The sequence below is a fragment of the Humulus lupulus genome, chromosome 8 (assembly GCF_963169125.1).
Source record: "Humulus lupulus chromosome 8, drHumLupu1.1, whole genome shotgun sequence".
Classification (NCBI taxonomy): domain Eukaryota; kingdom Viridiplantae; phylum Streptophyta; class Magnoliopsida; order Rosales; family Cannabaceae; genus Humulus; species Humulus lupulus.
This window is the reverse complement of record NC_084800.1, coordinates 73,802,146-73,816,905: the sequence shown is the minus strand read 5'-3', so window position 1 is coordinate 73,816,905 and position 14,760 is coordinate 73,802,146. Positions and strand designations below refer to the sequence as shown.

The following is a 14,760-nucleotide window of genomic DNA, read 5'->3' as shown; positions in this document are numbered from 1 at the left end:
CAATACAGTTTTTAAGCAGAATGATTTTATTTTTGTTCAGAATTATTAGTTGGGTAAATTATTTGTGATTTTAGTTGAAAAAATATTGACCAAAATCAGCTTTAGGGTTCTATTTTAATCATTTTACAAAATATAGGGTCCAAAAAATAATTTGTCAAAACACAGGGTCTAAACAAGTAATAGAAAAAAATACAAAGTCTAAAAAAGTATAAATCCTTCTTACAAGGATTCTTTATAAGAACCCGACTTTAAGTTCTATTTTGGTAAAAGTTCTAATTTTGCTTATAGTTAAAAGGAATAATTACATAGTCGAACATCATTTGACTTTTATTTACAAAAATAACTTTTAAATAATTATTTACACATGTACCTACAGTAAATTAAGTTTTTTTTTCTTTCACTTTTTTCAAATCTATCTATTCTTCTTTTCTTCACCAAAATTAAAAATAAATTTCAACCACATCGTTGGTCGTTTGGGCATAAAGGTGGTACTATCGTGACCTATTTTTTAAGATGATCATTTTGATATGTGAGAAACATAAATTTTTTCACTGTCACCGAAAAAAATGACCGAAATAATTGTAATAAAAAACTTCTTTTATGTGGTTAACCGAAAAACTTCTTTTATACTTTGTTTATAAAAAATAAGAAAGATAAAAAACAGAAAATATCTTCAATAATTGTAATAAGTAATTTTTGTGTTGTATTTAAAAAGTAACCATTAATTTTGTTTAATAAAAATTCATAATAAAAAACTAAAATGTATATTTTTTTTATTATAATACGAAATTAATTTATAAGTTTTTTTCTTAATTAATAAAAGAAATACTACTATTTACATATAAATTACATTAGTGACTAAAAATTGAGTTCAAACTTTTCATTAACAAAAGTTACTATATAGTATACTAAATGTAACTTTTGATGATAAGATATATAATAATTTGTTATACTTTATTATAGCTCATTAATTCCTAAAACAAGTTTGAAGATATTGTAAAAGTATCTTAAATAATAAGACTATAATCTAAAAAAGACTAATCAGTGTTTTAAGATAAAAATATTTCAACAAATAAAATTTAGAGGTAACCAAAATGTATATGAAATAATATGCTCTAAAAATAAACATTTTTGTAAAAAAGTTACCAATTGGTAACTTATCACAATTATAAGTAACCAAAATATTACTTTTGAAACCCGAGAACAATAGGAAATTTGAGATTTCAAGAATATTCCCAAATCGGATATATTATTTTTGAAATCCTGTATTTTTGATGATGTGACAAGACATTTTTATAAGTGAATTTTATAATTATTTTATGTTATATGTATATAATCGTAAATATCACAATGTAAAGTATAAAATATTTTTTCCGTTTGTATATTATTAAAAAAATATCTTTTAAATAGTTTCTCAAAAAAAATCTTTTAAAAAAATTAGAAATTCTAATTTCTCCAAAAGACCTTTTGAATTTTAAAATTTTTTATTTGTATTCTAATTCTTTAATCCTAGAAATTAAAATAGAAGATAAACTAATCGATAGCAGGCCGAGTAGGCCTAGGGCTTACCTTGTGATTGGCCTAGCTTGTGGCTTTTGAACTTTTAGCTTTATAAAATCATTTTTTTTTACAAAGCCACATGAAGAATTTTATTTTAAAAGTTCAAACTTTGAGGAAACCAATCAAACGAAAAATTTAATTCTGAGAAAGCCCACTAAAAAAGTAACATGCCGAATAAGTCACCACCAAAACTAACATTCCTCTCTACCTATCTAGGAGAGCATTACCCAAAATGACAATTATTTCCAAGGCACTCGCGTTGCACAATAATATTTGTATGTGCCTAACATTATTACATTCATTAGTTAACATTCTTTAAAGCAAATGTTTGTTCGATCATATTTAGTCAGATTAATAATAGACACAAACATACAATTCACTCCACACGTGTGGCAATTAAAAGACCAAACTGAATGTCATCAACACCCAAACAAAAAAAAAGGCCAAGACCAGAGAGCAAAGAAAGTCATTTGGGCCCAATAATCATGTAATTTCTTTTTCCCATCATTTTCTACCTAAGGAAATCAACTGAATTCACTTGTACACTATTGGTGTGAGGTTATACTAATAATAATAATACAGAATGTACAATAATACCAATGAAAAAGCTATACAAAATTACATTACTTGCATTTCTCCAAAAAAAAGAAAGGCCTTTCCAACCAGCCAGCCACAGAGAAATTATTCCTTCCCCCCTTGAATTTAAAATTGGGTAATTGTGGTCATAGCAATTCGATTCTCAATCAAGAAAATATGCAGAAGCAGAAGCAGAAGCAGAATGGGGATATAAAGCCATCGCATCAGCAATTCTAATAGCCATTGTTGCCTTGTAAGTTGCCAGATCTGCATTGTTCATAAGCAGCTGAGCCCTACGACGTTTATAAACCGCTGATTCCATACACTTGTTCGCTGATATTTGAGCTTTAGTGAGCCTGGCATTCTGTTCTTCAACACTGTTCATTTCAGACGCCATGGCTGCACATCATTAAAAAATACCAAGTATAATTCAGCAAAAGCAGTATATCAACTACCTCAAAAAATATTAATTAAAGCAATTTCATATCTTAAGTTCTAATAATAACACAATAAAAATTACCGTGAAACAAAAAACTAGTTTGTTTGCCTCTTCCTAATTGAGTTGGTTGTCGTTTGAAGGATCTTTTCCTGCGGTATGAAATCTTTGGGGCTATTGAAGCTCTTTTCATTTCATTACCCTGTTTAAACAACCATCATTATAGTCAAATAACCAAATAAGATGATGAACAAGAGTGGGATATGGACGTTCAGATTAACCAATACATGAATTTATCAAAAAAAAAAAAAAAATCACACATTACAGAAAGATTAATTGGCATCAGATAGTAAACAAAAAAGATAATACGAGCCAGACAACATAAAGTCACTGAATCTAATATAATCCAAATCAGAAATAGAATTCTTAAAAAGCAGATGCAAACTTCAGGTATAAAACTACAACCAAGCAAATGAACCATAACTAATTCCATTATCTTACAAGTAAAGAGCATAAATAACCACAAAACATGAGCTAACAGCCAACATATAAAAACCCAAAAATCCAATGAGATAGCTTAGCAGTAACTGAAAATGTACCTGAAAAACCCGAAGCAGAGATGCCTTCTTCTGCTTCCGCTTTTCCAACCAATATTCATAAACAGCTGCTACTACTTCTCTCCCACCCAGATGCTGACATAGATGAACAGCTAAATTTGTGTCCTTGGTGATATCAACTTCATTATAAAAGTAGGCTATCTCAAAGGTATCAAACATTGACTCAAAATTATCCTCTGAAACATGCTCCCGCATCCCATTCTCTACACAAGACTCGCTGTTTAATTTATTTAGCCATTCCTCATCCTCCAAATCCATGTCATAATTAGCGTTCTTATTTGCCATGGCTCTGCTGACTTCATTTTCTCTCATGGATATGTATGAATCTGGTCTGCAAAATGGAGCATTATGGCTATCCCAATCAAGTGAGACCTCATTTACTCCAGGTATAGGGATATTCTTAACCCCAGGGGATGACACATTTCGATCACAACATAGCTTGTAAAGATCCTTGTAGATAAGCCAGTCCATTTTATCAGGAAACTCAAGCTTCCAGACATTATCCACAGCCCATATTACAGCATGTGTGAAGCGGTTGAAAGAATTCGGCCTCATAACCTTTTCTGCCTTGTGGGTGAATTTCGTTGTTCCATCTTTCTTAACAGCAATAAGCCACTCTCCTAAAGAAGACATTTCTAAACTAACATCTACCTCTTCAATCCTGTAACACTTGTCTGATTCGATGACCAAAATATTTGCAGAGCAGGAAGCTGAATCCTTACTCTTTGTTAATACAGCTTTTGTTGAGTTCAAATCTTTCAAGCCTCCAACCGGTCTATTATTCCGAAGTGATCTCCTAAGCTTGTTATTAGATGCTACAGAAGGAACTGCATTTTTCCTAAAGATACCTAAATCAGAAACTAAAACTCCATTAAAATTCTGTACACTATTCATTAATGACGGATTTCTAGCTCTCGTCCTCCTCAGGGAACTCCGCCTTTTGCGTGAAATTAACCCACCCCTGTATTGAGTGCTTCGACCAGCCAACTTCGAAGCTTTAACAGATGGATGTGACAACCACCTGTTCTCAGTATAATTTAATTCAGGGCGCATAATAGCACCAGATTCCAAAATATCTGTATTTTCTTCTTCATCAGACATAATCTCGTCACCATCAAGAATTGTATCATTCCGAAGTGATGGCTGATACTTTCTAAAATACATGCATGAATGCATGAAAATAAAACAAGACGGAATTGCAGAAAAGTCCACACAAAATATAGGCTGAAATTGCATAGCTCCAAAAATCTTGCAACTCGCAAAACGCTTAGTCGAAGGATGATCCTGAAGATGATTTCAAAATAATAAAAAAAGGAATACAATTATCACCAAATAGCTTGTCACAGTGAACCCAGAAACTGAAGAAAAATTATGTTACAATACGACTATATTCCCATTATATATTCTCAGTGCATAGATGTATGCACAACCAAGAAAGTATAGTTTGAAAAAAAACAAAGACAACATAGCCTTACCAAAAAAGTGGTCACGCCAGATGAAGTGTGAACACTTCGTAAAGGTTCGGAGATGAGAAAATCAAAAAGATCGGTCAATCTCAGCCTGGCCCTCGTCATGTATACCAAAACCGAATACAAAAAACTAACAGCACAAAGATTCCTGTCCAAGGAAGAAGCAACAGCAACGCTAATCACCCCTCGGACATCAGAACTACCAGCTCCCGCCGCTAGGCTCACACCAGAATTTAGCTTCCTTCTCTGTCGACGCACGAAACGACGCCCAAACCTGCCTTCACACAAAGTCTTCGAGATGACTGGACTTCGGCAACTTTGCTTCCTCTTTCGGGTATACACAATTCCATACATTTTATCAGGGTCGTGCACTTTGGCCAAAGCCGCCCCAACACTTTCCTTTGGGGGCTTTTTAGGCACCTCAAGTTCAGCCACGATGGGGGTTCTCTTGGGCTTATCATTGTCAGTCCAGCCATAGCTTAGACCTCCACCGCCACCCCCTTTACCGCCATTGCTCTTGACAACGTTGAACCAGTCATCCCCATCGTTATGTCTCCTGAGTTTGGTCTCACCAGATTCGGCCAAGAGCCGCCTCCCTGACCTTAACACCCTCGCTCCATCCGCACCCTTAACCACCCCAAACACCCTCGTGGTCCTTCTCATGCCAACGGATGGCATTGCCGCAGTGCCCAGGCTACCGAGCGCCTTGACTCGTGGACTAACTACCTTATCGCCGGACTCACTGAGCCTTCGAGTCGACCTACGAGTCAACTCAGCCTCGAACTCGGACGCGTGGACTGACCCAAACCACCCTGAACCCAAAAGTTCAGCACGAACAGACCTCATAATCGGAAACGCAAATCGACCAAGATGCTTCCCAGTCCGTCATTATCTTGACTCACTCTTGACTCACTGAGTCGGAGCTCATAAAGTTTAAATACGACTCGTTGTATGTACAAGAAAATTACACGTAACAAACAATCTATTCTTCTTCTTTTTTTTTTCTCTAAAAAAATTTACAAACACAAAAATACAACAATAATCTCAGAAAGACTCATGAAAATACAAGATGAAGAAGAAAGTTCTGTATATATCTACAACAAAAAAGGGAAAATACAGAACCTAAAGATCTGAAAGGGAAAGAAACATAGATAAATATAAAGATAGAGAAAGATCTACGATCGGCGAGCTATCGAGACCGACTTACAGGAGGTTAGGTTGTTTGGAAGGAGAAAAAGTGAGTGAGAGTGAAGAAGATGAGAAAAGGAGGGAAACCGAGTTTCTGTGAATCGCGCGGCTAGGGTTTATGATAAAAATCCACAGTGAGGAGTTATGGGGTAACTACTCGCCGACTTATGAGAGCCGTTTGATCTTTAAATTTGACGGTCCAGATTCAGCCTTTTTCCGAATATTGGTTCGCTCCAAAGGAAGAGAGAGAAAGATAGTCTTCAGCTTTTCTTTTTCTTTTTAATTAATTTATCTTTTTAAAAAGAGAGAGGAGGAGCCTGATATTTTTATTTAGGTTTGAGCGCATGGCAAGTGAAAAGACGATAAAGGGCTTCAATGCGACGGTTGGGATGAGTGTCAGACGGTGAGTTCGAATTGGGGACTTTAAGGTAATTTGGCCTATTCATCAAACTGACAGCAGAAAAGGTGGAATTAAAGTCGGTAATTCAGTCAAATTAAGACTTAACGTTTAAGAAAATATTTTAGAATTGAATAAGTAAAAAATAAAACGAAAATAACGCGGTAATTTGTTAAAACTTTTTATGTTTTAAGGGAAAAAAAAACTAAATTTAGGAACCATTAAAATGCAAAACTCATCTAGAAAATCTAAAAATGCAAAAACTGAAGCTATTATATAGTTAAAAACAAAATTATGCAATATTGGGCACCAAAAATTAAGAGCAAAATTATCTTTCTATAGGGTACTCTCTCATAAATAGGCTTTTTACATGTTAAATTAGCCTGAGCTAAATATAGCTATAAGTTATTAACATGCTAGTTTATGACACATATAAAATCAATAAATACATGTTTAAATTATAAATTAACAATTATAGTCATCTATGCCTTAGTATGCATTTTCATACACAAGAAGAATTATATAAAAAAAATTAAAAAAAAACACTGCCATACAATACAATTATGAATTCTCATAAGAAAAATAGTTTTTTAAACAAGTCGTAATGAGAAGAGTTGAAATAAAAAAAAGAGAGCATGTATTAAAATAGGGGAAAAAAATAACAAAAGTCAAAGGCGGAGAGAAGAAATATGTAACTTATAAAATGAGTAAGCCTTAAAAAAAAGCATTGACACCCAACTATCATGGAAAGCTCTACCCATGTCACATCCAAGAGAGTTCTATACTTATCCTCAGACTTCTTAAACCAAACTTATACAAAATTATGGTGACAATATCTCCACCCATTTTCCGTGACTATTACTTTTAAAAAAACACTAATAAATTATATATAAAAATAATAATATGAGCAATCTTAAGCATCCTCTTACAATGTACTTAACCCCCCCAGTTGACCATATTCAATGCCAAACTCAATATTCTATCACTGATTTCAATGGATAATCACTAAAACAGTGCACATATATTAAGTTCACATATCAACCCAATTATAATAAGTTCACATATCAACTCTAAGACCCACTTTTTATGATTTTTCAGCAATGAGCTACTGTAATGAACTATTTATTGCTTAAAACAAAACAGACTAGTCCAATATAAACAAACTTCTTATCTACACTTTACACTGTTGATTCACATGGAGATTAAGAGCAGAACTTTTGAGATGCAAAATTCACAATAGAAGTAGAATGCACTTCAAGCTTATAATAGACCAAATATATGGAGTAGAGCATGAAACTAGGAATTTTTAAAACAGACTGATCGAAACTTTACTTTCCCCAAGTAAAAAATGATCATTCATTTTGAATTGTTTTTCCATATTATTGACCATCAGGGAAAAGAAAAGTTTTTGTTTAACCATTATCACCACAGTTGACAAATAACCCTGTGGCATAATGTGTTGTTTAATGCAAATTATGAATAAAGTGAAAGAGTAGAGCCAAAATATAAAAAACAAAAGCCATAGTAAAAATAGAAAAAGAACTTTATGCCTGGTCTCTGCTCCTGCTTTTCAATCACTAAAGGTATTCAACACTTACCATTATAGTGTATGAATGTCAATATATTCTGAGATAAGAAATCCTTTTGAGTCCAAAAGGCATGACCAATAATTTAACCTGTCTCCACCATTATTAGCACAATAATATTGCAAAGAGATACTTCTTCAATACAAGAGTTAGTTAGCTTGGAGCGACCAACAGCTCAAAGGAAAACTTCAAAGCGGACCGGGACCAGAAATATAAAGCTTAAGAAAAAGTGGATTTAGAGCATTCAAATTCCACATATATAAAATAAATAAAAAATTAAAATGCTTCAATCCAGAAAACTTCTCAAGCTATATTGAAATAGAGAATGAAGTTGAGTAGGAATACAATACTTAACGAATCGGATAGATGTCAGCTTTGTCATAAATAATTCTTGAAGATCTTTATTTTTTTTAAAAAGAAAAATTAATTGCAGTTGAGAATACAGCTGCTATTAACTTATGGAATTGGATTCTCCATAAGATTATATATTTATTATAAGAAATGGGGACCATAAGATTAAGATATACATATATATAAATGAAAAGAAACAAATCATAAAAAGGGCACCTCTCATAAGTAGCTAAATTTATACTACTTCGTGTAGTTCTGTTAAAGCACTTTAAAGAAGGCTGCAAAGAGAACCAACCCCTGAACTCTTGCCTGCTTTCATAAAATCTTCTAAAATATATTGAATCTTGGGATGATTATCTCCTAAAGTGCAAATGATCTTCAGCAAGTAGGCTAATCATCATGTCAAATTCTTCGCTACATACAAAATTCACCCCCACATATAACCTAGAACTAATGGATTTAAGAACCACCATAAATAATACCAGCATTCACATCACGCTTCAGATAATCAAATAACATGAACAAATGGCAACAACCGTTTATAACTTTCATTTTGCTATATTTAACGTGTTCAAATGAATAGGGAGGTACATTCATCAAGTGCCTGTAATTCTCATTTGATACTCAAAGTGCTTGTAGATTCAGTAATATGACAAGAAAGTACCCACTTCGAAATTCGTTCTTGTACTTGATCTATAAGAACCAAACAAAAGGCCTTACTTGCTGACCAATGACAAGCTCAATGGAACAAATTACCTTATTTACAACAAAAGGATCAAATGCTGAATAACAAACTCAAAAACTATCCCAAATAACTATAAAATCACCAACGTCCAATTCTATGTTACCTTCTCAACTTCAAGCAAAATAGAAGTTAAGAAATTCATCTTTAAGTAAAACATGAAAGAAAAGACCTAATCTTTTCTATTTTCTGTTAAGCTGTGTTATCCACTAGATGATATGTTAAGACAAAACACAATCTAACATCTTCATCCAGTAGAACTACATTACATATGGAAAAGAAAAAGCATTACTCAAGTTGATACTCTATTATCATATAAATAAATATTAGAATTGCCTCGGCAACTATCTTCTGAGTGTTGCAGATGATGGAATGAAAGATGTTGTTCAGAAAGATTCATCTCCTGTCTATCCTCTTTTGTCATTCATTTAAAGTTTCAATAGTCGTACAAAATGCCTAGTAACTCACATTGAACAAATCCCTGCTTACTAATATGATAACCCAAAATGTGCTTTTTTTGAAGAAGACTTCCTTGTACAATACCTAGTGTCTTGACACACTAATTTGACGATTATCTAAGCACACCAGCAGAGAATTAGTACACACTTTTGACCATCTCTTGCTTTTATTAACAAAAGCAATGACTTATCAAGCAAAGCAACTTAACCTTACTCAATGATGAGAAGGTAAAACACATAACCGTTGTATGATCAACAACTTTTAAAGACTACAAAGAGCAAAAGAAAGATCTCAAATACACCAGCTCACCAGATTCTCCCACCTTCCATCTTCGGCAATTAGACCCTATTCTGAGACAACAGAACTCTTGCTACCACCGTGTAATTGATTTTTACGACCATTCCAACTTTCAACCTATAAGGAACTAACCGATCAAAGATTCATGGCATACTTGAACTGACCAATTCCACTCTCTAAACCAACCACCAAAAATCTATATATAATCCCCAACTAGGACAATCTATTACTGTCTTCTAAAATATAGACTACTACTCTACAACTCAAGCTCCTAGCTCGAACTAAAAGATCATTAAAACATAAAACATAATTGAATTATCCTGTCAACTGTCCCTATTTTTTAACAAATTTTACAGATCAAGTATGAATAAATTTATCCCACTTCAAAATTTTGGGAAAGGTAGTCTACTGTTCCCATAATGTTGAAAATTCTATCACCTCTACAACATTAGTATTTTGATCAGAAAGTTTTGAACCCAATAAACTAAGCACAAACCCTTGCAAATTTCCCACATTTGAATACGTACAAAAAGCACTATACAAACATCAAATGTATGGATTCATTATCAAAACAAAACCACAAAAATCACTACACTAACAAGGACGCGACATGAGAGATAACCAATACCATCAATGAATCCAACCCACCCATGTTCCGAAAAAAGCAATGAATCTTACCCGTCGAGGTCCATAAATATGGACTTGTATGTTTCGGTATGTGTTGACATTGAATTGAAGAGAGCTACAGAAGAATTAGAGGTGTGAGTGAATATGGAAAAACACGAAAGAAAGGGTTTGAATTGAAGAATTGGAGAATTGAGAGATGAAAACCTAAATAGGGCAAAGAGAGAGAATCCCCAATTGAGAATGAGAGAGAAGCAAAGGGAGGAGCCGCAAAGAGGAGAAGGTCTTCATTTGCTTCTTCTATGTTCTCACTTCTTACTATTCTATAAGCAAAAGAGAGCGATTATGTTGACCGCACCTCGTCGCTGAATCTTCGTACGAATCTATAAATAAATAGTGGCTTTTTCTCGAGTAATTACTCTAAAAAATAATATCTCAAAGTAATTAATAATGATTATTGTTAAGTAACCTAACATGGAAATTTATAACAACACTCCTTAATAATAGTTAGGAGGAGGAGAATGCCTACGTAATTTCACTTTTAACTATTTATTTTACATTTTTTTATTAAATGTAAACTGAAACGTCTCGAATATGATAATTAAGGCTAAGTGCCTTGACTACTATGCCTGAAGTGCCTAATTTAGATTATATGCGTGATGATATGTTATAAATGAATTATGTGGCCATGTGATTAGACATGTATGATTGTGTGTATGAAATATGCATGTGGACCCATTTTTGTAAATAGGGGCGTATTTGTAGTTTTAGCCTGTTGAGGGCATAAATGTAAATATGCATGTGCTATGAGCAAGACTCTAGTGTTACGGGGGATATATTTGAGATGTGCGGTCGGAGACGATCCTAAGGAGCAGATTAGCGGAATAGTCACAACGATGTCAGATACCCGGCTAAAGGTGAGCCTAGGAGTATTTTGAGAACTTGGCATGTGCCTGGGGTTTATCGGGTAACGAGAAATTATTAGTAATAATTTGGGTATATCGGGATAAAATAAGGAGTTGTAGGAGCACTCGAGGAACTAACGGGACGTGGCAAATGACGATTTAGCCCTTGGGCTGTTAAAGGATAGGGTTATGTCTAAAGGGCATTTTGGACTTTTCACTTAGGGGATAGGCTAGGATGGCCTTAGATGCTAGAACCCACCAGAAGTAGAAAGAACTCTCTCTCTCTCCCTATGCAGTTCTCTCCTTTCCTTTGGTGTGCATAGAAGCTAGTGGGGGTTATTGGGGAATTGATGCAAAAAATGAAGGTTTGGAAGCTTGGAGACTCAGGAATCAAGCTATGATTAGATGAGGATTAATTCAGGATCATCATTTGCAGAGGGGGTAAGTGAATTCCTATGCTTATCTATTGAATTGTGAGTTTGATATTGATGTTCTTTAGTTTCACACTCAAGGTTTGAATTTGGGCTGTGATGGAGTTTTGGTTTAGCTATTAGTGTGGTTGAGTTGTATATGGTATTTGGGAATGCTTGAGAGACTTCACTCTAACTTTAGTTTATGTCTAGGGTGGATTTTTGGTGAATTGAGTTCAGGAAAAACGCAGATGAATGGTGGAGTTTCTGGGTTTGGGGGCTCGGGTTGCGACCCTGTTTTTCAGGCGTCACGGCCCGTGTGTTTGAAGAGGCTGGAAAGCCTCTGTTTGCCCAGGCGCGTTGCGGCGCAAGGTGTAGCGCGCCGCGACCCGTGTCCCTCAACAGAGAGGCATTTTGCCTCTAACTTGAGCGCGCTGCGGCCCTTAAGGGGTTGGACCGCGGCTCAAATGCAAATTGTAGAAATATGTAAATATCTTGTATTTATTCGGTATCCACCCTTTTAGGGTAACCGAAATTTTTATTTCCATCTTTATTGTATATTCCTGGCTTTTAGGTGATTAGTTAACCTAGTTTAATTGTACAACTTTATCTTTAATTCTTTAGTTGTAATCTGCCTATTTATAGGCAATATTCTTTCATGAACAATATAATGATTATTCAAAAATTCACATGGTATCAGAGCCACCCATACCCTAATCGTTTCTCTATTTTTCTTTCCTTTTTTTATTTTCTTTTCTCTCGTATCAGTTCTTCTCTTCCTGTTCTTCACACATCAATTCACCATGGCTACTGAGAATGAAGGCCTCACTTCAGATGCATCCTCTCATCCCTCCACCCTCTCTAATTTGAATATGTCAAATGGTTCTTCATCTCACGGCACTAAGGCTGTTTCTTTAGTCAGCAGCCACAAATTCTATGGCCATAATTACCTTCAATGGTCACAGTTGGTGATGATGTACATAGGTGGAAAAGGGAAGGAAAAATACCTCATAGGAGAGATTGATACTCCAAAAACAAATGATCCAAAGTATAAAACATGGAAGGCAGATAATCACATGATTAAATCATGGTTGATTAGTTCCATGAATAATGATATAGGAGACAATTTTCTTCTGTATACAACAGCCAGGGAGCTTTGGGATGCTGTTAAAAACTCTTATTCAAGCGTCAATAATACATCATAATTATTTGAGATTGAAGTTGCCCTTATTGACCTCCACCAAGAAGATACCTCTGTCACGCACTACTTCAACACTCTTACCCGGTATTGGCAGCAATTGGACCTGTTCGAATCTTATTCCTGGAAGTGTGTTGAAGACACTGCTCTATATCGAAGCATTGTGGGAAAAAGGAGAACATTCAAATTTCTTCATGGCCTCAATAAGGATCTTGATGCAGTGAGGAGTAGAATCATGAGTTCCAAGCCTCTTCCTCAAGTCAAAGAAGCATTCTCAGAGGTTCGACATGAAGAAAGCAGAAAGAAGGTTATGATGGGCTCTTCAAGTCTTCAATCCACTCAAAACTCCTCTACCCGAGGACAATTCCAAGGTGCTAATCAAGATAACCGACAACAGAAGGGACGTCCATGGTGTGATCACTGTCGTAGGCCTGGACATTTCAGAGAAACATGCTGGAAAATTCATGGAAAACCTGCCAATTGGAAGCCAAAGTCGTGGAAAGACAAGGAGAGTCATGGAAATGTTGCTGCCACTTAAAATACTACTGCTGAAGGAAAAGGAGATTGATCTGATTCATTACCTTTCACTAAAGCACAGTTAGAAGCACTTCAGAAACTCCTAAGTCAGTCACACATTACTGAACAGCCGAATAGTACACATGGTATAGGGTTGTTAGCCATGAAAGGTAACCATTCAGTAGCTCTTATTGTCAATAAAAGAATTACTAACCTTGGATTCTTTATTCTGGAACATCAGATCATATGACAGGAGATGCAAATATTTTATCTGAATTCCACACAAGTCTAGAGCACCACACAGTAAAAATTGCAGACAGCACATCCTCTAAGGTTGAGGGTTCGGGTTCAGTCAAGATAAATCTGAACCTAACTCTCAATTATGTTCTCTATGTGCCAAATTTGGATTGTAATTTACGATCTATTAGTAAATTTACTCATGACCTAAATTGTGTGACTAAGTTTTACTCAAATTTATGTGTTTTTCAGGAATTTGATTCAGGGAAGATGATTGGCAGTGCTAAGATGTGTTCTAGGCTCTATATCCTACAAGATGACACTCCATCCGCTAGGACAGCTCATAAATTCAGTTTGTTTTCTTTGAATAATCAGTCTATTTCAAATAAAGATAGTGATATTATGTTGTGGCACTATCGTCTTAGTCATCCAGATTTCTTGTATTTGTTAAAGATGTTTCCCTGTTTATTTATTAATAGAAATCTGAATTCTTTTTGTTGTGAAATCTGTCAATTTGTGAAACACACTCGAAACACATATTCTAGAATATCATATAAATCTTCCAAATCTTTTTCATTGAGTCATAGTGATGTGTGGGGTCCTTCACGTGTAAACAATATAACTGGACAAAAATGGTATGTATCTTTTATTAATGATCACACTAGATTAACTTGGGTGTTTCTCATGAAAACAAAATCAGAAGTAAGTGAAATTTTTAAACAATTTCATTCCATGATTCAAACTCAATTTCACACTAAAATTCAAACCCTCAAGACCGACAATGCTAAGGATTTCTTCAATTCCATCATCGGTCATTTCCTCACACAACAAGGTATTTTACATTTAAGCTCTTGTGTTGATGCTCCTCAACAAAATGGGGTAGCTGAACGAAAAAATAGACATCTATTAGAAGTTGCTCATTCTCTCTTGTTTTCTACTCAAGTTCCCAAATATTTATGGGGTGAAGCTGTTCTTACAGCTACTTATCTTATCAACCGAATGCCATCTCAGGTTCTCAACTTTCAAACCCCATGTCAAAAAGTCTTGCAATCATTCACTCATACAAGATTCATTAGTCTTCTCGATCCTAAGGTCTTCGGCTGCACCGCCTTTGTTCATCTTCATTCTCCAAATCGTAGTAAGTTAGACCCTAAATCTCTAAAGTGCATTTTTATTGGTTATTCCTCTCATC

The 14,760-nt window shown here is 34.7% G+C and overlaps 2 protein-coding genes across 2 annotated transcripts; one reads left to right on the top strand and one right to left on the bottom strand.

The window, feature by feature from the left end:
* Positions 1-2,029: 2,029 nt before the first annotated feature.
* Positions 2,030-8,873, bottom strand: LOC133797803 (uncharacterized). Its single transcript, XM_062235862.1, has 4 exons — positions 4,665-8,873; positions 3,172-4,473; positions 2,657-2,774; positions 2,030-2,535 (listed from the first exon to the last, which is right to left on the bottom strand). The coding sequence occupies exons 1-4, from the start codon at positions 5,502-5,504 to the stop codon at positions 2,300-2,302; spliced, it is 2,496 nt and encodes an 831-aa protein (XP_062091846.1). The 5' UTR covers positions 5,505-8,873; the 3' UTR covers positions 2,030-2,299.
* A 3,547-nt stretch (positions 8,874-12,420) lies between these two features.
* On the top strand, positions 12,421-13,353 carry LOC133795632 (uncharacterized). Its single transcript, XM_062233086.1, has 2 exons — positions 12,421-12,804; positions 12,913-13,353. Exons 1-2 carry the CDS (start codon positions 12,421-12,423, stop codon positions 13,351-13,353), a joined length of 825 nt encoding a protein of 274 aa, XP_062089070.1.
* Positions 13,354-14,760: the final 1,407 nt, after the last annotated feature.

What these genes read in the sequence shown, in the direction of transcription:
- LOC133795632 (XM_062233086.1), top strand. Translation starts at nt 12,421, where the DNA reads ATGGCTACTGAGAATGAAGGCCTCACTTCAGATGCATCCTCTCATCCC. An exon ending in TTAAAAACTCTTATTCAAGC is followed by an intron (nt 12,805 to 12,912) that starts GTCAATAATACA and finishes CGGTATTGGCAG; the next exon opens with CAATTGGACCTGTTCGAATC.
- LOC133797803 (XM_062235862.1), bottom strand. Translation starts at nt 5,504, where the DNA reads ATGAGGTCTGTTCGTGCTGAACTTTTGGGTTCAGGGTGGTTTGGGTCA. An exon ending in CTCTGCTTCGGGTTTTTCAG is followed by an intron (nt 2,775 to 3,171) that starts GTACATTTTCAG and finishes TTGTTTAAACAG; the next exon opens with GGTAATGAAATGAAAAGAGC. An exon ending in AACTAGTTTTTTGTTTCACG is followed by an intron (nt 2,536 to 2,656) that starts GTAATTTTTATT and finishes AATGATGTGCAG; the next exon opens with CCATGGCGTCTGAAATGAAC.